Source organism: Balaenoptera acutorostrata, chromosome 7, assembly GCF_949987535.1.
Source record: "Balaenoptera acutorostrata chromosome 7, mBalAcu1.1, whole genome shotgun sequence".
Taxonomy (NCBI): domain Eukaryota; kingdom Metazoa; phylum Chordata; class Mammalia; order Artiodactyla; family Balaenopteridae; genus Balaenoptera; species Balaenoptera acutorostrata.
In genome coordinates this window covers 12,981,667-13,007,997 of record NC_080070.1, presented here as the reverse complement: position 1 = coordinate 13,007,997, position 26,331 = coordinate 12,981,667, and the positions used below count along the sequence as shown (strand labels likewise).

Below are 26,331 nucleotides of genomic sequence, written 5' to 3'. Positions count from 1 at the left end.
AAAAAAAAGAACATGTGTGATTTTCATCTCTTTAAAAATGAGACTGAGCCTGCTTTGGATAACTCAGGTATTCGTATTTCAGAGACGAGTACATTTCCAACTATGACATTCTAACAACTCTTAATCCTTTCAGAGGTCACCATTCAGCCCGCTCCTGCTATCACTTACCGCACGATTGGGGGCATCCTTGACTTCTACGTATTCTTGGGAAATACTCCAGAACAAGTGGTTCAGGAATACCTGGAGGTATGAGCTTTCTGTTTAGATAATCATTATTTATTGCTGTTATCTCATACACTCGTAAATTAACAAGAGAAAAATAAAATTTATGAGTAAACTATGGATTCCAAATGCTGGGATTGTGAATCTTTCATTAGCTGTATGTTTATTTTGATACACGTTTGTTGAGTGCCTTCTGCACGCTGAAGAGGCACTGTGCAAGGCTTGAGAAATGCAAAAATAAATTAGATGCCATCCATCCTATGTTCAAGGAACTCATAGTCCATCTCTGTATGATCAAATATTCCAAAGATAAGATCTAAGGCCACAAATCAGCAAGCTTTATTCATTCATTCATTCAACAAATAAAAATTTAGTGAAAAGAAACTATGTAAAAGGGACTGTGCTATTTATTTTTTGATTCAAACTGCAGGGCAGGAAGGAATTTTAGACACCATTTAGCCTAAATTTCCTACTTTACAGATGAAAACAATCAGGTACAGAGAGATGAAGTGATTTGTTCAAGATGACACAATAAAGCGTAGGAAATGTGATTCCAGTTGCAAGTGAATTTTTAATCACATAGGAGATATATGACATAGCCTGAAATAATTATAATAGGAAACGCCTTATAATAAATGCTATTAATGAGATGCACATGCATTGTATAGGGATTTAGAGGCATGAGAGAGGACAGGACAGTGGCTCTTAGGGAACATGTAAGACAGTGCTCTATCTGGAATCTTCTCAGAATGTTGGCTTGAGCAGCTTGTAGACTTGGATTTTAAACATAGTCCAGTATTTCTTCACCCAATCCACTCTTAATCCTATCAGCTCTGATTCGTTTATGCTTAGCACATAGCACTGTCTGAAATTGTTAGGCACTGATGGGAGAGCAGGAATCACGCTTGCATAAAGCATGCTTGCCCTTGCCACATCGGCAACACTTAGGAAAGATTTACTGAGTGAATGAATGTTACCGCTTTCCCTCCCCCGATGCTTGATACTGTTATTCAAGCATTTTCTGTAAATCCCATTATTTTCTGATATTGCAGTTGTCAGGAATACGTTTAGGTAGTTATTAAAGAAAGGTGTGAGTTGTAGAATTCTGCCAATTACCCTAGGAGATTACTCTTGGCTCTGACATTTTTAGATCTGAGGACTTTATAGAAAATGAAGTGGAGGCAGTGTTTTCTGTGTCAGACATGGTGCTACAGTGTGTGTTCTAAATGCTTAGACACTTCTTTCTCTTTTCAGCTTGTTGGACGACCATTCTTGCCTCCCTACTGGAATCTTGGGTTCCAGCTTAGTCGCAGGAATTTTGCTGGCATTGACGGATTGAAAAAAGTTGTAAACCGAAATCGTGAAGCTGAGATCCCATATGTAAGGTGAAGCTTCTCTTATCATGTATAAGACACCATTTCTTATCTTTTATTTTTTGCATCTAATTTAATTTATTAGGAAAAAATACAGATAGATGGATAGGTGGATGGATAGATGGATAGATAGATAGATAAATAGATAGATAGATAGGCGGGCACACCTACTGTCAGAAATTTGCATGGTAAATTACTTATCTCATCATGGGAAGAGCACAGTTTAAGGGCAGAAGAACATGGTTTTGAATTTTAGCTTTATTCTTGCTGGCTTTCTGCAATATTGGGCTGATTAATTAATACCTCTGAGTCTTAGTTTCCTCCTTTATAAATGAGAATGTAAGACTCACTTTGGTGGGCTAGTAGTGAAGAACGCCTTATACTATGCATGGAAAGCATATAGCATAGAGGATGAACTCTGTCAAAGTTAGCTGTTAATTTATAAGAGAAAGCAACACCTGGGGTGCTATGATTACTAAGAGCTGCTGATTATAATAATGACTTACAGTAAGTGAGTTTCTCATAGTGACCTTGTATACTCCTCTGGATCTGGCCAACCCTGATTCTGAAAGCTCTATGGTTGTAAAGTATTTATGATGTTCAATGTCCACTAACAAATAGATAATTTTAAGCGTACAGTGTTTGATAAGGTTCTTCAGGAGATGCATAACATGGTTAAGGAAATTATCAAAGCAACTTATTTTGGGCTAGATCTTTGGAAGTGTGCTGCAGGCACAGATTTGTTTGGCATCTGAAGGAAGATTGTATGCGTGGAAATGACTTTGGCCTGATCTCAGAATTTTTCAGTCCCTTCTCAGAGTAGCAATGAGGGCAGGCAGGATGAATTGTTCCTGTGAGAAAACATGCCCACCGCGTTGTCTTGGTGTTAAGGGGAAACTGATCATGTGTTTCATTTTACTTTGCCCATATCTGCTATCTGTAAAAACCCAATTCCCAGAGGAATCAGATCAAATCTTGTCACATCTTTGTTATTTTACAAAGTGCTTTCACATTTGTGGTTAACCCCCATTTATTGGTATTTTGTAAGTGAGGAAATGGAGACACTGCATGGTTAATAACTTTTCTAAGGTCACTGCAGCTGGCTAAGTGGCAGGGCCAGGGTTCAAAAGCAGTTCTTTTGACTACATGTAGTGCTGGTTTCAATCTGTCCTCGTGCTTCTGATGGGAAGGGCTTTTCTGAGGTGTTGCTGATTCAGAAACAAATGAGCTTTCCTTCCACGGATCGAAATCTTTCCCACCATGGGGCTGTGGAGGACACCTGGGTCCTAAATGCCCGCCCAGTATTAAAACAGATGATGCTGCATTGGCAGCACTCTAGAGCCACGTTTTCCTTCAGGCCTGTAGGCTAGAGCCTTCGAATGCATGCCTATATGAGGAACACTTACTTAGAAAACTTTCATATGTCTTTGGAGTATGTGGTAGATTGGAAAACAAGAGCATCTGGAATCCAAGAGCCTGTTGCCAAAGCCCCAGCCCACCCCCATCCACCCATGCACGTGACCTTGGGAAATGTCACTTAACCCCTTCACACTTCAATCTTCTCATTAAGAATAACACCTGCTCCTCACAGACCGGTATGCAAACACAAAACGTATGTATGCACGAGAGTTCGGTTAATTAAAGCTCTATGCTTTTGTTATTTATCTTTATTAATTACTAGCAGTTTTATAGGACAAGAAGACCATTTTTCTCCTCTTATGAGCTATTCTAGCTTGATGTTTAGGCTCCAAGTTAGAACATGGTTATAATATTACTAATATACTCATTCAAACACACATTTAAAGAGCATCTGTTTCGTGTCAAGCATCCACGCTCTCAAGTTACAAGGATGAACAAGATCCAGTCCCTACCTCAAGTTCTTCCCAATACCTTATAACACGCCTCTATCAGGATGAAAAGGTAAACCTGCAACCTAAGAGTGCCAGGATCTTTCAAAAAGTGTTTCTTTACTCCTAGAGGGTAGCCAAGTCTGGGAAGTTCCAGGATCATTAAGAAATATGGCTTCATGTAATGTCTGAAACATTTATATTAACATATTTCCATACATATTTCCATACAAATACAAATATAAGATTTTTAGAAATTTCATGTAATGTCTGAAACATTTATATTAACATATTTCCATACATATTTCCATACAAATACAAATATAAGATTTTTAGAAATTTCATGTACTGTCTGAAACATTTATATTAACATATTTCCATACATATTTCCATACAAATACAAATATAAGATTTTTAGAAATTTCATGTAATGTCTGAAACATTTATATTAACATATTTCCATACAAATAACCCAATGAAAGTTTAGTATTAGTTGTTTTGTTTGTTTTTTTATACTGCAGGTTCTTATTAGGCATCAGTTTTATACACATCAGTGTATACATGTCAATCCCAATCGCCCAATTCAGCACATCACCATCCCCACCTCATCGCAGTTTTCCCCCCTTGGTGTCCATATGTCCATTCTCTACATCTGTGTCTCAACTTCTGCCCTGCAAACTGGCTCATCTGTACCATTTTTCTACGTTCCACATACATGCATTAACATACGATATTTGTTTTTCTCTTTCTGACTTACTTCACTCTGTATGACAGTCTCTAGATCCATCCACTTCTCAACAAATGACTCAATTTCGTTCCTTTTTATGGCTGAATAATATTCCATCGTATATATGTACCACAACTTCTTTATCCATTCGTCTGTTGATGGGCATTTAGGTTGCTTCCATGACCTGGCTATTGTAAATAGTGCTGCAATGAACATTCGGGTGCACGTGTCTTTTTGAATTACGGTTTTCTCTGGGTATATGCCCAGTAGTGGGATTGCTGGGTCATATGGTAATTCTATTTTTCGTTTTTTAAGGAACCTCCATATTGTTCTCCATAGTGGCTGTATCAATTTACATTCCCACCAACAGTGCAAGAGGGTTCCCTTTTCTCCACACCCTCTCCAGCATTTGTTGTTTGTAGATTTTCTGATGATGCCCATTCTAACAGGAGTGAGGTGATACCTCATTGTAGTTTTGATTTGCATTTCTCTAATAATTAGTGATGTTGAGCAGCTTTTCATGTGCTTCGTGGCCGTCTGTATGTCTTCTTTGGAGAAATGTCTATTTAGGTCTTCTGCCCATTTTTGGATTGGGGTGTTTGTTTCTTTGATATTGAGCTGAATGAGCTGTTTATATATTTTGGAGATTAATCCTTTGTCCGTTGATTCATTTGCAAATATTTTCTCCCATTCTGAGGGTTGTCTTTTCGTCTTGTTTATGGTTTCCTTTGCTGTGCAAAAGCTTTGAAGTTTCATTAGGTCCCACTTGTTTATTTTTGTTTTTATTTCCATTACTCTAGGAGGTGGATCGAAAAAGATCTTGCTGTGATTTATGTCAAAGAGTGTTCTTCCTATGTTTTCCTCTAAGAGTTTTATAGTGTCCAGTCTTATATTTAGGTCTCTAATCCATTTTGAGTTTATTTTTGTGTATGGTGTTAGGGAGTATTCTAATTTCATTCTTTTACATGTGGCTGTCCAGTTTTCCCAGCACCACTTATTGAAGAGACTGTCTTTTCTCCATTGTATATCTTTGCCTCCTTTGTCATAGATTAGTTGACCATAGGTGCGTGGGTTAATCTCTGGGCTTTCTATCTTGTTCCATTGATCTATGTTTCTGTTTTTGTGCCAGTACCATATTGTCTTGATTACTGTAGCTTTGTAGTATAGTCTGAAGTCAGGGAGTCTGATTCCTCCAGCTCCATTTTTTTGCCTCAAGACTGCTTTGGCTATTCGGGGTCTTTTGTGTCTCCATACAAATTTTAAGATGATTTGTTCTAGCTCCGTAAAAAATGCCATTGGTAATTTGATAGGGATTGCATTGAATCTGTAGATTGCTTTGGGTAGTATACTCATTTTCACAATGTTGATTCTTCCAATCCAAGAACATGGTATATCTCTCCATCTGTTGGTATCATCTTTAATTTCTTTCATCAGTGTCTTATAGTTTTCTGCATACAGGTCTTTTGTCTCCCTAGGTAGGTTTATTCCTAGGTATTTTATTCTTTTTGTTGCAATGGTAAATGGGAGTGTTTCCATAATTTCTCTTTCAGATTTTTCATCATTAGTGTAGAGGAATGCAAGAGATTTCTGTGCATTAATTTTGTAACCTGCAACTTTACCATATTCATTAATTAGCTCTAGCAGTTTTCTGGTGGCAGTTTTAGGATTCTCTATGTATAGTATCATGTCATCCGCAAACAGTGACAGTTTTACTTCTTCTTTTCCAATTTGTATTCCTTTTATTTCTTTGTCTTCTCTGATTGCCGTGGCTAGGACTTCCAGAACTATGTTGAATAATAGTGGTGAGAGTGGACATCCTTGTCTCGTTCCTGATCTTAGAGGAAATGCTTTCAGTTTTTCACCATTGAGAATGATGTTTGCTGTGGGTTTGTCATATATGGCCTTTATTATGTTGAGGTAGGTTCCCTCTATGCCCACTTTCTGGAGAGTTTTTATCATAAATGGGTGTTGAATTTTGTCAAAAGCTTTTTCTGCATCTATTGAGATGATCATATGGTTTTTATTCTTCAATTTGTTAATATGGTGTATCACATTGATTGATTTGCATATATTGAAGAATCCTTGCATCCCTGGGATAAATCCCACTTGATCGTGGTGTATGATCCTTTTAATGTGTTGTTGGATTCTGTTTGCTAGTATTTTGTTGAGGATTTTTGCATCTATATTCATCAGTGATATTGGTCTGTAATTTTCTTTTTTTGTAGTGTCTTTGTCTGGTTTTGGTATCAGGGTGATGGTGGCCTCATAGAATGAGTTTGGGAGAGTTCCTTCCTCTGCAATTTTTTGGAAGAGTTTGAGAAGGATGGGTGTTAGCTCTTCTCTAAATGTTTGATAGAATTCACCTGTGAAGCCATCTGGTCCTGGACTTTTGTTTGTTGGAAGATTTTTAATCACAGTTTCAATTTCATTACTTGTGATTGGTCTGTTGATATTTTCTGTTTCTTCCTGGTTCAGCCTTGGAAGGTTATACCTTTCTAAGAATTTGTCCATTTCTTCCAGGTTGTCCATTTTATTGGCATAAAGTTGCTTGTAGTAGTCTCTTAGGATGTTTTGTATTTCTGCTGTGTCTGTTGTAACTTCTCCTTTTTCATTTCTGATTTTATTGATTTGAGTCCTCTCCCTCTTTTTCTTGATGAGTCTGGCTAATGGCTTATCAATTTTGTTTATCTTCTCAAAGAACCAACTTTTAGTTTTATTGATCTTTGCTATTGTTTTCTTTGTTTCTATTTCATTTATTTCTGCTCTGATCTTTATGATTTCTTTCCTTCTGCTAACTTTGGGTTTTGTTTGTTCTTCTTTCTCTAGTTTCTTTAGGTGTAAAGTTAGATTGTTTACTTGAGATTTTTCTTGTTTCTTTAGGTAGGCTTGTATAGCTATAAACTTCCCTCTTAGAACCGCTTTTGCTGCATCCCATAGGTTTTGGGTCGTCGTGTTTTCATTGTCATTTGTCTCTAGGTATTTTTTTATTTCCTGTTTGATTTCTTCAGTGATCTCTTGGTTATTTAGTAACGTATTGTTTAGCCTCCATGTGTTTGTCTTTTTTACGTTTTTTTCCCTGTAATTCATTTCTAATCTCATAGCGTTGTGGTCAGAAAAGATGCTTGATATGATTTCAATTTTCTTAAATTTACTGAGGCTTGATTTGTGACCCAAGATGTGATCTGTCCTGGAGAATGTTCCGTGTGCACTTGAGAAGAACGTGTAATCTGCCGTTTTTGGATGGAATGTCCTATATATATCAATTAAATCTATCTGGTCTATTGTGTCATTTAAAGCTTCTGTTTCCTTATTTATTTTCATTTTGGATGATCTGTCCATTGGTGTAAGTGAGGTGTTAAAGTCCCCCACTATTATTGTGTTACTGTCGATTTCCTCTTTTATAGCTGTTAGCAGTTGCCTTATGTATTGAGGTGCTCCTATGTTGGGTGCATATATATTTATAATTGTTATATCTTCTTCTTGGATTGATCCCTGGATCATTATGTAGTGTCCTTCCTTGTCTCTTGTAACATTCTTTATTTTAAAGTCTATTTTATCTGATATGAGTATAGCTACTCCAGCTTTCTTTTGATTTCCATTTGCATGGAATATCTTTTTCCATCCCCTCACTTTCAGTCTGTATGTGTCCCTAGGTCTGAAGTGGGTCTCTTGTAGACAGCATATATATGGGTCTTGTTTTTGTATCCATTCAGCCAGTCTATGTCTTTTGGTTGGGGCATTTAATCCATTCACGTTTAAGGTAATTATCGATATGTATGTTCCTATGACCATTTTCTTAATTGTTTTGGGTTTGTTTTTGTAGGTCCTTTTCTTCTCTTGTGTTTCCCACTTAGAGAAGTTCCTTTAGCATTTGTTGTAGAGCTGGTTTGGTGGTGCTGAATTCTCTTAGCTTTTGCTTGTCTGTAAAGCTTTTGATTTCTCCATCAAATCTAAATGAGATCCTTGCTGGGTAGAGTAATCTTGGTTGTAGGTTCTTCCCTTTCATCACTTTAAGTATTTCATGCCACTCCCTTCTGGCTTGCAGAGTTTCTGCTGAGAAATCAGCTGTTAACCTTATGGGGGTTCCCTTGTATGTTATTTGTCGTTTTTCCCTTGCTGCTTTCAATAATTTTTCTTTGTCTTTAATTTTTGCCACTTTGATTACTATGTGTCTCGGCGTGTTTCTCCTTGGGTTTATTCTGTATGGGACTCTCTGCGCTTCCTGGACTTGGGTGGCTATTTCCTTTCCCATGTTAGGGAAGTTTTAGATTATAATCTCTTCAAATATTTTCTCTGGTCCTTTCTCTCTCTCTTCTCCTTCTGGGACCCCTATAATGCGAATGTTGTTGCGTTTAATGTTGTCCCAGAGGTCTCTTAGGCTGTCTTCATTTCTTTTTATTCTTTTTTCTTTAGTCTGTTCCGCAGCAGTGAATTCCACCATTCTGTCTTCCAGGTCACTTATCCGTTCTTCTGCCTCAGTTATTCTGCTATTGATTCCTTCTAGTGTAGTTTTCATTTCAGTTATTGTATTGGTCATCTCTGTTTGTTTGTTCTTTAATTCTTCTAGGTCTTTGTTAATCATTTCTTGCATCTTCTCAATCTTTGCCTCCATTCTTATTCCGAGGTCCTGGATCATCTTCACTATCATTATTCTGAATTCTTTTTCTGGAAGGTTGCCTATCTCCACTTCATTTAGTTGTTTTTCTGGGGTTTTTTCTTGTTCCTTCATCTGGTACATAGCCCTCTGCCTTTTCATCTTCTCTGTCTTTCTGTAACTGTGGTTTTTGGTCCACAGGCTGCAGGATTGTAGTTTTTCTTGCTTCTGTTGTCTGCCCTCTGGTGGTTGAGGCTATCTAAGAGGCTTGATGGGAGGCTCTGGTGGTGGGTAGAGCTGACTGTTCTACAACATGTTGATTTGATCCATTTATACATTGCGATAGGATTGCTACTGTAGGGATAGTTGGCACCTCTATCATGTCACATGTTAACATTTCTTTTCTGTGGTGGGAAAAATTAAGATCTAGTCCCTAAAAAGCTAGACTCTGACCCTCTAATACTACAGATAATTGAGAAGAAATACATTATTAGAAGAAAATTCATTTATTCTTAAGGTCCTCCTGCCTCCCGATTTCTATCTCTTTTCCAAGACAATAAATTCAGCTCTGATTATATAGTAAGATCCTCTTAGGCTCATGTGAAACCTATTTCAGCTAATATGTTTTTAATTTACAGGAGACTTTTGGATAGAGCTCAGTCTTTATTCCAAGGTTGCAGTTTCAAGCACTGGAGTAGGCTGCCTAGGGGCCTATTTTCAGGGCAGCTGAGCTTTTGAGAGTATTTTAAATCACGTAGGCAAACTTCTATATCAATTGTGGATGGGGTCAGCCCTAGATGATTGGATTATGTGGGATTTGCTAACACTGGTACTTAATCTAAAAGTTTATGTGACTGTAATTCTTGTTGCTCCTGAGCTGTTTACTTTGCTAAACTGTCTCTTCAGGGTTATCCATGCCCTCTTGCTTAACTGCTCACTTAATACCTATCATTGACTTTGTTGTTTACAACACTGGATTCTATTTACTTTCTTTTTCATTGATTCTAACTTTTCATGAAGCAATAGAGAAGTTTCCTTCCTTCTCCAAACCAGTTCTTTGCTTTTACTGTATTGCCAGAAGTGAACTCTGTCTCAATTGAATTTCTAAAATATCAGGTAGACTGATATTCATGTATAAGTACAAAATCAGAGGATGTGGTCACAGAAACTTTATTTTGGTTATCTAAAAGGTAGATTAGCCAGCCCTGTGAGTTGTTCCAGTAGTACTTATATTTGAGTGGTATATAATTAGGAATTTTCATATAATTATAGTTACTTCCACTGGCCAATAAATAACACGAGTCATTTGAGCTAAGATGTTGGCAGAGATAGTTGTAGTGGAGGTATTTGGGGTTCATTTTAAAGGCATTCGGTTAGAATAAAGTTTGCTCACCCTGCTCTGAATAGAATGTTGCTGCAGGTGACTTTGCCACAAGCTCGTTCCCTGAAGTCTAAAATTACCTCTAATTATTATTTGGTGTCCCATCACCTAAAACAAAGGACCAGGAGTTCAATCCACTTAAAGGGGGAACTTTAAGCTCTCATCTTGAGGTTTAAGAGGTCTCTGCATATATATATATATATATATGTATATATATATATATATACACACATATATATATAAATTATATATACATTATATTACTTGAGTGTAAAGTTGTCTCTAAGTGACAACCTATAAATTTTCTGGGAAAATGAGCAAGAAAGTATACACAAAAGCTTGTATCCCATCAATTCAGAATTTACAATAATTTGGCTAAAGCTATATCTTTGCCCTATTTGTGCAACATGTTAAAAGCTACACTTTGATAGGAATAGATAGGAAGAGAAATAGGGTAGATCGTTTATATGCCAAAACCAACATATTATTTATAAACATAATTATTCAAAGTGGGTTTCAGATGACCTTTAATTGACAACACATTAAACAAATTCAATCATTCTCTTCTAAAAGGTTGTCTAGTTAGATTTCCAGTATTTTAATGAGTTCTTCTCCCAATTGGCCTGACATAATGAAATTTCACATTTTTTTAAATAGGAAAAAGACATTTGATGGCTTCTTATCTATTTAATCAGTTGTTTTTCCTTTCCTTTTTTCTTTCTTTGGTTCCTTGCATCTATTTTACTATTTAGTTTTTGGAAGAGAGTCACAAATTTTGATTCTTAAATGATAAGATGCATGGGGCTTCTAGTAGAAGAAATGGTAGCCAGCAGTAAATCCATAAGTAAACCGTCAAACAGACTAATTGCCACAGCCTTCTTTGTTCTCAGGGGGTATCCTGGATGGACAGTTTTTCCTGATTTCACTAATCCAGTTAGTACTGAGTGGTGGAGAGAGCAGTTCAGTGAATTTTATAAAGCTCTGGAGTTTGATGGAGTGTGGATTGTAAGTTGTTATTTCAGGATCAAACTTCTCGTGGAAATAGATATTCCAAGTTGTGAGATGAACGTTGACCCTGATCTGTAATAAAATAGTTTGCTTGACATGGTGGTATTTAAAATCCTTTTACTTAATGCTGAATTTATATGCAGCAAATTAGGCTCCTCAAAACTCTGAATTTTAATTCTGAATGTGCCACTAACTGGTTATTTCTTTTTGAGAAAATCCTTTGTTTTCTCATGGCTTCAGCTTTTTCCTTTATTAGCTACATTTTAACTTAAAAATATTGTTGTATTAGAAGTTATAATTGTTATTATTTGTCACACTGACTCATCAACATTTAAAGTTAATCATTAGAGAATAATTTAATGAGACTTATTTTTTAGGTAGGGATAGCTTGTGGGTATATTTCTTTCAAATTTAAAAAATTAACTCTGTTTTTCAGGAAAATTAGGCATCACCTATTTTTAATCTACTTGAGAGAAATAGATACAATCTCAAATATATCTTCTTCTTGCCCCACACTGAGCGGAATAAAAGAGAGGGGAAATTATAAAATAGAAATATTACCCTATCTTATGTTTTTTATAAGAATACTGAAACAATAACAGCAATAATAAAATCACAATATTTATAAGGTAAGAATTAGCCTTTGGAATGGTATTTCTTAATTAACTGATTGAAATCAAAATAAAAAAGGTAAAATGTGCCTGATACCATTTAGAGTTGGAAAGCACCTTAAATATAATCTAACCGAAAAGATGAAATGGAGGTCAAAAAAATTTGGGGCTTCTAGTTCGGTAAACATTACTCAATAGCTAACTGTGTATCAGTAACATTTTCCATTTTGTGTATTTTGTGTCTCTGTAGGAAATGGATGAAGTATCTAGCTTTTTCCAAAATTCTGATCATGAGTGTGAAATAAACAACTTGAACTTTCCTCCTTTCATTCCTCGTAAGTTTTCACCTCTTTCCTAATGATGTAGGCATGAGACATGTTTAAAACAACCTCGGTAGCACTCAGTGTGGCCAAGAGCAATTCTACTTCTCAGTTCAAGGGACTCCCCCTCCAAACACCCTGACCACCCTGACCACTCCTCTGCTGGAGACCTTGCTCCACTATTTGGTCTCTGATTACCTTTTTGCTGCCATAATCCAAGGGCAAGCACGTGGTGGAAGCCATACCTCCCGTGGCTGTAGAGTTTTACATTCTTCCAACCTTTTCACTGTCTCCAAACCCCTCATACAAGTGGTTCAATGTTAAACTTTAATTTTTATTTATTTATATTTATTTTTGGCTGTGTTGGGTCTTCGCTTCTGTGCGAGGGCTTTCTCTAGCTGCGGCAAGCGGGGGCCACTCCTCACTGCGGTGCGCGGCCCTCTCACCGCCGCGGCCCCCCCCCCCCCCCCCCCGTTGCGGAGCACAAGCTCCAGACGCGCAGGCTCAGCAATTGTGGCTCACGGGCCCAGCCGCTCCGAGGCACGCGGGATCCTCCCAGACCAGGGCCCGAACCCGCGTCCCCCGCATCGGCAGGCAGACTCTCAACCGCTGCGCCAACAGGGAAGCCCCAATGTTAAACTTTATAATCTGAGAATATCAGAATATATTAAGGTAGAGACTAGCGGTAAATCTTTAATTGTGTTAACTTTTTTCTTTCTTTTTTTTTAGCTCATTAGCAACAGTTTAAAGCATGAATGATTTCTTTTAAGTCCTTCCTATTTTTAAGGGCCATTTCTAATCAAAGTCAGTTTTCCAATCTCTGATTTTGAAAGAATGAGTGTGTGTGTGTGTGTGTGTGTGTGTGTGTGTGAGAGAGAGAGAGAGAGAGAGAGAGAGAGAGAAATAGTATAGAATAGATTATGCTGGAATCTGGAAACAAATGAACCCCAGTATCTCAGTGGATAAACACAATACAAGTTTACTTTACTCATATAATGCTCCAGTGTGGGATGTGTGGCTCTCATCCAAGCAGTGACTCAGGGATCTACTTACTTCCATAGCCTGTTCTCCCATCTTGGAGTTCTTTGTTTCCAGCTTTCCAGGTGAAAGAGAGGGTAGAGGGAGTCTTATGGACATGCCAGGAAGTGAGGTGTATTTAATATGCTCACATCCCTTTGGCCAGAATCCAATACCATAGTCTCAGCTTAATTTCAAGTGAAAGTGTGAACTATACTCCCAGGAAGAGAACACAGGCTTGGTGAGCATCTGGCCAATTTCTGCCAGCTTATTCTGGTTTGTCCACTTCATGTGCATCCTGGGACCAAGGTGCAGCTCTTTCTTTAGCCCCTTTTGGTCACTGCAGGAGTGGAGAACTTTTTCAGGTGGAATCTTGACTTTAAACTATTTAACTTATTGCAAAATCTTCTGTTTGCTTCCTCTGCTTATTCTTTTATCTTTCTCTGTCCACTCTATGTTCCCCCAATTTTTTTCACTGTGGATCAGTTTATCATTTTTCTCTTTTAATCTCTTAATCTTCTTCTTAACCAAAACTGAGGGTTTTTTTTCACAATAGAAAACTACAATCCCATCACCTTCTGCCTACTTCTGTTGAGTACCCCATTCTCTACCTGCCAGCATTTTGTCTACGTACATATTAATAACCAGGAGGTTTGCCTCATAGCTGGTCTGCTTCTCACATTTTCAGGATTAGACAGTATACATTAGCGTGATAAAGATTTGGATAGATTAACTTTGACCCTGGGCAAATTGTAATGTCCTTTCTTATAATTGAAGTAGTTGTGAATCTCATTCCACCATCTGAACTGTGCCAGAAACAGAATTTTCTTTATGTTTTATGATTCAACTTAGTTTCTGACTCCAAACCCTGATTCTCTTGGGCTGGTGGGAAAAACTCACCCTCAGTGTTTGCTGGTTCCACCACTCTCTGGAATTGTGCCTTATACTGAGGTCCTATGTGCAGGCAAGACTTCATGAAGGAAGGCCCCCAGTCATTGGTCTTCAAGGATAAGGGAAAAGAAGCGATTGCATAAATTAGGAGTTTGGGATTAGCAGATACAAACTGCTATGTATAAAATAGATAAACAACAAGGTCCTACTGTATAGCACAGGGAACTATATTCAATGTCTTGTAATAAACCATAATGGAAAGGAATATGAAAAAGAATATATATATGTATAACTGAATCACTTTGCTCTACACCAGAAACTAACACACCTTATAAATCAACTATACTTCAACAAAAAAATTAATAAAAAAAGAAAAAGATAAAAAGGCAATTGCAGATCACAAGGCAGAAAATGTTGAGCATTTTAGACATGAGAAAGGGAAAATACAGTAATAGTAGTGATTTCTAGAGGCAGGATCTGAATTCTTATTCATGAAACCACTCAAATGTCTTATCTCATTTTAAGAAAACAAGTCTACTGGAGTGTGAATGCCTATAATGTGAGTGCAAATGTTCCCTGCCCTCATATCTGTTCTCAGTTTTTCTCGACTAAATGCATGTAGATAAATGCAGGTGCTTTGCTGATATTTAATCTCAGATTAACCATTCCTCTGAACAGGTTTCCTCACTTGCCCCCACTTAGCAGCATTCTTTGTGAGCGCACGGAAATGCAAATTAATTTGAAAGATCTATCTCAGGGTAGGCCCCAGATAGGAAGTAGCATTTAGGATATTTAAAATCTGGAAAGTATTTTTTCAGGTGAAGACTGGCGGGGAAGTTACGTAACCAGGAAGCAAACGATTAGGTAGTCATTTCGTTAAAGTTGGTTGATAGGGACGTGCCTCTTGGATGGGTATTTCCCACAGGCGTCTGGACGGCTTGCTTTTGGCAAGAACCCTCTGCATGGACACAGAGTTTCAAGGGGACTTTCACTATGATGTCCACAGCTTGTATGGCTACACCACGGCAAGAGCCACAGACTCGTAAGCACTTGGTTTTCCTCCTAATTCCAGATTTGGGGAGGTGGGTGGTGAAGGGTTTCTGTTGTCTTTCTTAAGTGTATTTTTCAAATATTTTTTGTGCTTATAGGGATATAGAAACTCAGATCTTACAGGCTACTTAAGAGATTTTCTCATATAACCCCTTGGTTTCTGTGCAGGATTATTTTTGATTGGCTTGTGACTCAGGGACTTCATTATTTCAAGGATACTCATAGACAGTAACATACAAGGTATTTAGAGGCCCCAGGTGGACATCAGTCCTTGCTTGGGTCCTATTACTGAATGTACTAGGGTCATCACAGTAGGGTTGCCTGATTTAGCCAATAAAAATACAGGCCACCCCGTTAAATTTGCACTAGACTTATTTATACTAAAAATGAATTATTGTTTAGATGAAATTCAAGTTTACCTGAGTGGGCTGTATTTATCTGGCAATGCTACACCACACCCTCCCGGCTTCCCTCCCCCGCTCCCTACACACTGCCTGCTCCAGTCTCCCTTCAGTTCTCCCCTCTGCCCCAGAGCACATGCACACCACCACCACCAGCAGCACCACTCAGTAGGAAAGTCTAACAAAGAGACAGATGTTCGCTTCAGTCCTTTTCGTACCTTGCCAGGTGGATTTTTTGCTGATGACATTGTAAATTGAGGAATAGCTCCCCGCAAACTCCCTCCACCAAGTTCCTTCCTTGGAAGGTGGTAAAGTACAATCATTATACTTAAGAGACCAAGAAATTCAGGGCTAAGCAGACTCTAATTTTAGATTTGCAAAGCAGACAAGGAAACTAAAGTATCTGAAGAATTGTTGGGAATCTTCCAGTGGCTTAGGAAAGAGTGTCTTAGTCTTTCTCTGTTTCTTTCCTTTTGCTTTGGTGTTTCGAGAACTCCATGGTGGGGATCGGGCAGGGAGATTTGGTGTGCTTATTGGACATTTCTCAGCCCTTTTAGTACTTGACTTCCCTGAATCCTGAGCACTCCGTTGAAACTTGACTCCTTTGGTTCTCAAGCCATCACTCCCTCCTGGCACCCCTGCTCTCTTCCCAGCTGCCCATTCTCAACATCCAGATCTGAATCTTTTTCATCTGCTCTCTCACTATTGATAAGTCTTAGGGGTCAGGCTTCTTCTCCTGGTTTTGACTGTAATTTATTCTGATTTTTTATTGATTAAATCTATAATTCTACCTTAGAGCTCTCCCTGATTTTCAGACCCAGATACCCAAAACTACGTTCTGACCTTCTCTAAGTACTTCCGGTACCATTCAGCTTACTCGGTCACCTGTTTCTGCCCAGCTGCCACACTCTGGCTGATCATTTTTGAAGCTGTTAAATTCCCTATCTTGGCTGGTAGCAACACCATCCCCATCACCCAGACTCCCAAGGGAGAAACTTGGTGTCATCCTTGAGTTCTTTCTTTCTCTCACACCCTCACATGCAATCGGTCTTTGATCCTTTTGATTCTAAAACATCTCTATAACCATCACCTTTCTTCCCCCCACCCCCCCAACACTTCTTAGTTAACGTCATCATCACCACTCACATAAAGCACTACACTACTCCCCTGACTACTCTCCCTTTCCTGACTTCAGCTTTATCTCCCACTAATCTACCCTCTATTCTTGCTACTCAAGGTGTGGTCCAAAGACCAGCAACATTAGCATCACCTGGAAATATATTAGAAATGCAGCATCTCGGGCCTCAGCCTAGACCTTGGAAATCAGAATCTGCATTTTAACAAGATCACCAGGTGTATTGAATGTATGTTAAAGTTTAAAAAACACTTGTCTATATTACTGCCAAAGTGATCTTTCTGAATCACGGTCTGTTCATTTCACTCCCGAACGTAAAATTATTTGTGGCTTGGTATTTTCTATACAGTAAAATCCAGTCACCTTAGCAAAACCTGTAAGATACTTTATAACCGAACCCCTTCTTCGACTCTTTCTTTCATCTTTGCCACTCCTCGTATTTTATGCTCTGGTAATGTGTAACTGCTTATTGTTCCCAAATCAAATGCTCTTTCCTTCTTCCATGTCTTTGCATGTGCTGTGCTTTCTGCATGGGATGGCCTTCCCTGCCCTGTCCATTTTGCAAACCTACACTTATCTTTAAAGCCTCATGCAATCATTAAAAAATAAATTAATTAAAAATTAAGGGCTTCCCTGGTGGCACAGTGGTTGAGAATCTGCCTGCTAATGCAGGGGACACGAGTTCGAGCCCTGGTCTGGGAAGATCCCACATGCCGCGGAGCAGCTGGGCCCGTGAGCCACAATTACTGAGCCTGCGTGTCTGGAGCCTGTGCTCCGCAACAAGAGAGGCCGCGATAGTGAGAGGCCCGCGCACAGCGATGAAGAGTGGCTCCCACTTGCCACAACTAGAGAAAGCCCTCGCACAGAAACGAAGACCCAACATAGCCATAAATTAAAAATAAATAAAAAAATTAAAAAAAATAATAAAACTTCATCTCAGATGTTAATGCTAGAAAAACACTGTCTCCTCTCTTCTTGTGCTGCCCTTCTTAATATTGCAATATGCTTAATATACCAAAATCTTATAATTTTGAGGTATTCATTTTTTTTCTTGCTGGACTGTCAATTTCTTGAGGGCAAAGTTGCCCTTGTATCCGTACTGTGTGAACTAAAGACATGCTTGTTGAATAAATGCCTGGCCTGAGAAAGAGAAGAAGGGCAGGCTGGGCCCCCAGGGGACCTAATTCTAGAGGCAGAGGCTGTGCCAATTTTGATTTCCAGCACCGTTTTTGCCCTCATGACTTTGTATTAATGCTGGATGATCCAGATGAGAGAGAATCCTTGTCTAGTAAATGCAAAGGTTTTTATTTCAATGAAAGAAAAGCTTCAAGAAGAAGGACACACGCTTCTGATTTTCTATCTTGTCTTTTCTGGCTTCTTTCTCTCTCACTCTACCTTTTCTGGGAAATAAAGTAGACGAATAAGACTCAGTTTCCTCATTTTTTCAAATGAGAGACTTGAATTAATGTTTTCTATGGTCCCTTCCTGTTCTGATCTATCTGGACCCTTCGATGCGTCTGTCTAAGAATGGAAGGTAAGAGGGAGAGTGGATAAATGGCCAGGGCAGAAAGGAAAAGTAAGGAAGGGCAGGAAGAGGGAAAGAGAGTTTAAATTGCTTTATTGCTAGTGTCTCCATGTAGCAAAGTGCTATAACATCACGATGGGGCTGATTAATACATTCTACTAGCTATGGTTAATAGTTAAAAGGTAACTATGACTGAGAAAGTAGTAGGTACCCTTCTTACTTCCCTGGGTCAGGCAGAATGGCCTAAATTCCCAGAGAACAGTGGAAATAACCATAACTTGGCCTTTGGGCGGGAGGCAAAGTTCGCTAAAAACCAGGTAAGTCTTTCATTCAGTGGGATCTGGGCATCTGGAGAACTAAAGTCTTAGATCTGATGAATATTTGACTCCACCTTAGCTGGAAGTCCAGTTTGGGGACAGAAGTTACTGATCTACCCAAAGGATGAAATTCACCTCCGCCTAGGCTGAAAGCAGAAGGCCAGATCCTCTCAGAAATCAGAACCTGACCATAAATAGGTCAAACCTGAGGGATGGAAAAGAAAAATTTAAGGATCTCTGAATAAGGTTTTATCTCTGAGCTGGAAAAAACAGTTATCTCATCTGTGTTACCATAATGGCCCACCTCTAAGTAAACTGTAACCGCAGATAACTTCACCCCTGTTTCAGTTTCACACTATAAGCTAAATGTGTTTCTTTCGTGACTGATGATTGCAGAATGCAGTAAACCCTCTAGCCAGCAGTAATAAAGGCAAAGTATCTGCCAGTCTATACCAAAGGAGAGATGAGGATGAGAGTTGAAGAGTAGGTCCTCTCCTCCAATCCCCCATTTTTTGGTCATTAAATTGTCAGAATGGAACACTTCTCTTTCATAAACCAGGCTTCCAATTCAGAATTTTCTCCCTTTTGTCATTATAAGTCACTCTGCATTTATAGACTCTCCATAAAATCCTTAGGAATATGAAGCAGGGAAGCATTGGTGGTTGTGCTAGTGTCTGTGAGGAATTACCTGGTGCCTGGTGGTACCCTTTTCTCAGACCATGTATTGAAAGGAAGGATAGAAGAGCTTGCTTGCAGAGAGCTAGCAGCAATTGTGGCTCAAGTGTTACTATCTTGTAGTTGTATTATTGTTCAATTTTGGAATCTAAAGGAAGGTGTGAACTGTTTAGTGTGGAAGGAGAAGGGTGGCAGAGGCCTTTTAGTAAAGTATCAATGTAAAAGAGTGTGCAGAATAAGAAAAGAACATAACCTACATCTAACTATATGTTATCCCACCCCATCCCCGCATCCTGAAGCAATTATCTTTCTGAATTCTGTTTTTAATTCCTTTGCTTTCTTTTCTGTAGAGTTTTATTTGATATGTAATATTTTATATGTAATACAATGAAAATATTCTATATTTTCTTTGTTTTTAACTTGATAAAGGGTGTCATATGTCATCCTTGACATTTCACTTGTCATTTCATATGACATTTCATTTGTCATTCTCATTTCAATTAATATTGTTGCTGTTTTTGCATAGATTACAATTTTCTAATATTGGGGATTGCTAATAATAAGCTCTGAAGCTTCAGAGGAACCCAGGTGCCTGGAGCCCAGCTGGTGTACAAACTCTCTTCTTGGGCAAGCAGCGGGTACAGGTTCCTGAGCTGGTGTTGTGCTGAACAGGATTATTGATGAGCAGCAATGCATGGAACCAAGGGACACTGGGAAAACTCTGTCTAGAGGGAGAAGGTTGGGCCGAGAACCCACAACATTGTTCCAGGGTATTTTTGACCCAAAGGGCAAAGCACAACCAGATCCAACAAGATAGAGAAAAGATAATCAAGAGGACAGGGGTCTAGAGAAATTCCTTGGGGGGAAGGACTGTAGAGGTTTGTACTGTCATGTGAGATCTGAAACTTTATCCAAAAGCGGGAAAGAAGCTCTTAAAAATGCTAAACTTATGTGCTTACCTGATTCATGATACTTTGGTGTTCCTTCTGAGTTTGGTTGGAAAGCCCATTACTGCCCTGGGTATAGGTGAGTCCTAGACATTCACAGCTCCCTTGACTGTATTCCTTTCAGGGCCATGGAGAATATCTTCCCCAAGAAAAGAAAATTCATCTTATCCCGTTCTACTTTTGCTGGATCTGGCAAATATGCTGCTCATTGGCTGGGGGACAATGCAGCCCGACGGGATGATCTCCGATGGTCCATCCCCAGTATCCTGGAGTTCAGCCTATTCGGCATCCCCATGGTGAGTTTCATTCTCAACCAAGGAGCTTTCACCCTTTGTCCTTTGACATTGTTTTCATTACCAGTCTTTGAGGGTGTCTGAAAACCAAGGAGAATATATTTCACTGTGATATGTATTGGAAAAACTAATTTTTATGTGTCGTGTAAGCTGCCTTCTGAAGGTCGGATGGTAAAACTATATCATTGGATTGTCATTCATGGACTCTGAAGTTAGGAAGGAGACACCATGAGTAAAATGTATTACTATCACAGAAAAATCTCATCAGCAGAACATCTGTAAATACCAGAGTTTGAAAGTGGACGCTGAATATTGAGGAAGAGCCCTTAATACAATAATCAGTCTTCCTCTTGTCAGTAGATTCCTGATGCATACTTGCTTCCTTCTCCCATTTGGCTGAAGACTTTCCCTGAAATCCTGGGACTTCCTTAAACATGGAAGGATGGGAGTAAGAGATGCTTTTTTTCCTTATCATATAGGTACACAGTCAATGCTTTCTCCTCTCTCACTGACCACTGTGCTTGTATGTGTGCTAATTCTCCAGGTAGGTGCCAACATCTGTGGTTATACAGAAAATGTCCCAGAGGAACTCTGCAGAAGGTGGATGCAGCTTGGAGCATTTCATCCACTATCGAGGAATCACAATGGGCCTGAGTTCAGGGTAAGGTCCCAAGAGAAGTGATGGAAACTTCTTGGATTGTATGATCTACTTGTACTCAAAGAGGGATTGAAGAAAATCCTACAGGGTGGCCCTAAGTACAGGAGCAGAATAGATAAATCTTGGGTGATAGGCTTCAAAAGCAGGGTATCAGGATGAGGGTATATGGGGAATGGAATGTATATAACTGAATGGTTCCATTGTTGAAAACTCACCAACAAAGGTTGTTGTTAAAGTGTCTATGGTACTGCTATCGCTTCTGTTATCACCTTACATAAGATGAGAAAATTGGAGTCCACTGGTGTTTTACTTCAGTTAATACAAGAGAAACTCCTCCAAGATAAGGGAGAGCAGGGAGGAAGGATTTAGGGAGGGACAGGCCAGTGACCTGAACGTTTTTTTCACCTTGTTACACATTCTCTTTCTATGAATGGTTTGGGAAATCACCCCCACTGCTTCTCATGACTCATCATGCTTTTATCCTATATAAAGTCATATTTTTGATGGGCAAGTATATAGCTATAGGTTCACAGTCCCTCTTTTTTTTTAAAAGTATATTAAATTTAATTAGATGTTGCTAGACTGTTTTCCAGAAAGACTGTAAAATTGACATTTCACCTAGTAGTGTGAGTCTCCTTTCCCCCTACATTCTTTTTTTTCCATTGGAGTATAGTTGATTTACAATATTGTGTTAGTTTCTGCTGTACAGTAAAATGAATCAGTTATACATATATCCACTCTTTTTAGATTATTTTTCCATATAGGTCATTAGAGAGTATTGAGTAGAGTTCCCTGTGCTATATAGTAGGTCCTTATTAGTTATCTATTTTATATATAGTAGTGTGTATATGTCAATCCCACCTCCCAATTTATCCCTTCCCCCCTTTCCCCCCGCCCTGGTAGTCATAAGATTGTTGTCTACATCTGTGACTCTATTTCTGTTTTGTAAATAAGTTCATTTGTACCATTTTTTTAGATTTCACATATAAGTGATATCATATGATATATGTCTTTCTCTGTCTGACTTACTTCACTCTGTATGACAATCTCTAGGTCCATCCATGTTGCTGCAGATGGCATTATTTCGTTCTATTTTATGGCTGAGTAATATTCCATTGTATATATGTACCACATCTTCTTTACCTATTCCTCTGTCGATGGACATTTAGTCAAAGTCCCTCTTAAGGAGATGTTTATGGTAATACCAGGAGTGAGTAAGGGTTCTTTTACATCTTTCCAATTACAATGAAAATGAACATAATGAATGCCCATCATTAATGGGAAATTTCTGTTTCTGGGGCCTAAGAAAATTAGATCTCCCATCTAAAGCGTTCTTTCTTTGCTCTTTGATAAAATCTGCTAAAAACTGCCCTCATGAATTTTTTTGCACATGGTATATTGAAGAACAAATAGAGGTCACTGTCTTTGGAATAGAGAAAATAAAACATATTTTGATGGTGAAAACATTACAGACAAAACTAGGCATAAATTTTAAAATTTCAAATTTCTAAAAGTGTAAGGAAAGGGAGAGATGGATTGCAGATCATGGTGGTAGGCAATGCGGCTTAAGGCAATGGGTTTCAAATTCTTTTTTCGTAGTATTACAACTTTATTGTGTTATATGCCAAATGAAGTATTATCAGAAACCTTAATAAATAACATAAATTGGAGGAGCTCTAGAGGGAGCAGGGCCCACTATAACCCCTTTATCTCCATGGCAACTTCTGTGGGCTTCTTTTTCACCCTGAGGCTGTCATAGACTGGCAGATGTGTCAAATTTAAACTCTGCCACTTGCTTGCAATTTTACATTGGGAAAGTCATGTAATCTTTGATACTATTTTTTTCATCTGTAAAATGAAAGAGCAGAACCAAGATCCTTTCAGTTCTGGAAATGCTTTGACATCCTCCAAATTGGGAAATATGATTACTGTCATCTGAGAAAGCTTCTTATCATAAGGGAACTTTAAAAATTTGATGGAAATATTTAGTAATTGCTTACATTTCCTTCTAGGACCAGGATCCTGCTGCCTTTAGTGAAAACAACTATATGCTGTTGAATTCCTCCAGACACTATCTGAACATCCGCTACACCCTGCTACCCTATCTCTACACCCTTTTCTACCGAGCTCATACCCTGGGGGAGACTGTAGCAAGGCCCCTCGTCCATGAGTAAGCTTCCTGACCTGCAAAGAATCCCTTTCAGACCATAATTTCACTTACCTTGTTAGTAGCAACAAGGTTAGTTAGGACCCTGTTGCCATACAATGTGCTGCTGTCCTGTATTGGTACTTCACCTGCCTTCTCAGTTTTCCAAGTTCTACCAGGACCCAGCTACCTTGGAGGTGCACAAGCAGTTCCTCTGGGGGCCTGGACTCCTCATCACGCCTGTTTTATACAAAGTGTGTTTATAATCTAAACAATGGGGTGAACGCTCACACTTGTTCTTCTGGTTCTATAGCTGAATAAGCTGGGTCCTGAGTATCTGTGGCTGCGTTTAAATATGAGTATAAATGAGAGAGAGAGAGAGAGAGAGAGAGATCGTGAAAGTTTGGAAATTTGAAAAATAGTAATTCTTGACCTCACTGCCAAGCAAAACAATCCCCATTTTGCAAAATTACCTTAAAGCTTGTTTCCTTAAGCATGTGGCCATGGTATTGATGGGGACTTTGAATGCCTGTGAGTTTGGGCTGGCCATCTGTCTGTGCTTCCCTTTGACCAGAGGGGATATGCTCCTAAAGTTGGGGTGGAGAAAGAGAAGAGGTGGGGAGAGGAGAGTGGAGGGAGAGAGAGTTGCTGGGCAAGGGGAGGGTGATACTCTGGAGTCCCGGTATAAAGGACCACACCTACCCTTCCTAAGTGTGACTTGGGGCAGGGGTGAGTGGGGAAGAGTAGGGCGGGGTCAGGATTATGCGGATCCATTTATAAACATGAGAGATGGCCCAGACTCACGTCACAGGCCCTTGGAGCTGACATTTCAGCCCCAACGTCTCATGGCAGGTCCTGCTAACTAGCAAGCGGTCCCCCTGCAAGGCTCACCTGGGGGCCTAGCTGCTTCATTCTCCTCCCATCTGTCAGATTACACAGGTAACTCAGGGAGTAAACTTCCTCTGCTTCTCTCAGGAGCCTCCAAGCAAAACAAACTTTATTTCTAGGAACAGGTCTGCTTTGGGTAATCTGCCCAATTTTTCTGAGTATCTGTGTTTTACTTGTAGCATGGGATGATCCCAACTATCTCTCAGGATCGATGAGATGAGCACATGCCACCACGTGGGAAGGTGTTGTGTAAATTGTAAAGGGGTGTGCCGGTGTTGCTCATTATTGTTGTTTCCCTAGGGTGTGGACCACACAAAAGCACATATACTGGCCGCCATCTGGTGCGACTATGAAACGGTGAGTGAGGCAGCCCTGGTTGGCTCAGAGACCTGCCTCTAGCAGAGAGCAATTCTAAGGAAGCAGTCTTGGGAGCTCGGGGTAGGATAATAGTACTAGGTTTTACATTTAGTTGCTTGTGGGTACTTTCCTGGGAAGAAGGCCTTTCCAGAGGTACAATGAAATAATTTGAATAACTGGGGTAGGTTTATGGCAATTTTCATTATATCAACCTGGCTACTATGCAGCTATCGGGACTAGTAATGGGCCTTAGGGTGTGATGACCTAGAGGATTAAAGGCCAGTTGTGGAATCACCCACAGCATGGTATAATGTAAAGAAATAGGGTAGGTTGGAGTCTTGGCTCTGCTATTACCTATATGCCTTGGGCAAGTCACTTCACTTTGAGGGGGAGGGGTCTCTATTTGTCTCTTCTTTAAAATGAGGCAACTGAACTAGATAATTTCCAAGGTCACTCCTAGCCCAAGCAACATATTATCTGATCTTTTTTCCTTTTGTTGGTTAGGGAGTAGCCATAGAATGGAGGAAACAATTTGTGGAGATGCTGCTGCCAGGTGATAGGATAGGACTTCACCTGTGAGGGGGCTGCATCTTTCCCACCCAGCAACCAAACACAACCGCAGAGACCAGGTGAGCTCCTCACCCTTCTGAGGGGTGACTGCTCCGGTGCTCTTAAGGGGCAGGGTGTTATGGGAGAGGCAAATAGGGACTAAAATTGGATAAACTAAGGGAAAACATCTCCAGTCAGTAATCTTCTTCACTTCCTTTCAAGGTCGGCCCCAAATTGGCATCTTAGTCTTCATTAAGCAAGGGATAAATGTAGCCTTGGTTCCTTTACATTCCCATTGTCTTTCACTTTTAGATTGCATCAGATTAGAAAAAGAGTCAAAATAATCACGTGTGAGGATTCCCCTGGGGTCGGAAATTGTTCTCAAGTAGATTCCTTTAGGAATGAGAGAATGCAAGTTAAACAGGAGATAAGCATTACCATATGAAAGTCAACATAGGTTCAAGGTCAAGAGCCAGAAAGTTTGGGTTCAAGCCTCAGCTCTACTACGTTACAGATGTGTTACCATGGGCAACTTACTTTCTGTGTTTCTGCTCATCATTAGTAAACTGGAGTTGATGGTAGTTCAACATTGTGGAGTTATTAAGAGGGTCAAATGAAATATAGAAATGATTTAATGTATATAGGACACATAGAAGAGTGTCTTCCACTTGGTAAGCACCCAGTAAGTGCTAGTTGTTAGTATTATCACAAACCCAGTTTTCAGGAGGGACTACCGCCTTCTACTGTTCTTCTCATGCTCATTCACTACTAACCTCTGCGTTCACCCACACCCTGCTTCTGTGTTTTCAGACAGAGTCAGTATCTACTCAGTATCTGGGATTGACTCTAATACTGTCTGTCCCTGTGGCATGAAGGGAACTGGTTTAACATCGTTCTTTCTATCCCTTCTTCATTCTCTGAAACTGAGAATTGCTCTTTTACAGTCGGAAGAATACCACGGGACTCATCATTGCCTTGGACTATAAGAGAGAAGCAAAGGGAGAGCTGTACTGGGATGATGGTGTCTCTAAAGGTAGACGTCCTAATGGTACCATCACTGTGCTTCTCAGTGAAAATTAGTCTTTGCAGGCTGCCCAGTAGGGCACTAACCCTGTTATCACCGATACTAATTTCTGTAGCTTAGAATTAATTTATTCTTAAAGTCCCGTTAGCCAAGCACATGCATTAAAATAGACCTCAAGTGAGCAACTTCTATGCTATTGACTCTACCAAAGCAAGACATTATTGGATTTAGTTTATTCTTTTCTCTGGGTGTCATTATTAATGCCAAATAACACATTTTATTAATAGATTTGTAAAATAGTGCCTTGGTGGCTATTGAAGGGCAAGTATCTAATTTGTTTAGTGTGTTTTTCCACTGTGAGATTTCCATATAAAT

At 39.3% G+C, this 26,331-nt stretch overlaps 1 protein-coding gene across 1 annotated transcript in view; it reads left to right on the top strand.

Annotated features, from left to right (window-relative positions):
• Positions 1–26,331, top strand: part of MGAM2 (maltase-glucoamylase 2 (putative)) — a 76,515-nt gene that overhangs the window by 13,226 nt on the left and 36,958 nt on the right. The window contains 12 exon segments of the mRNA XM_057550439.1: positions 134–246; positions 1,477–1,607; positions 11,035–11,149; positions 12,014–12,102; positions 14,917–15,033; positions 20,166–20,337; positions 20,879–20,995; positions 23,005–23,154; positions 23,300–23,392; positions 24,327–24,383; positions 24,888–25,012; positions 25,877–25,965. Coding sequence (XP_057406422.1) covers positions 134–246; positions 1,477–1,607; positions 11,035–11,149; positions 12,014–12,102; positions 14,917–15,033; positions 20,166–20,337; positions 20,879–20,995; positions 23,005–23,154; positions 23,300–23,392; positions 24,327–24,383; positions 24,888–25,012; positions 25,877–25,965 — 1,368 coding nt within the window.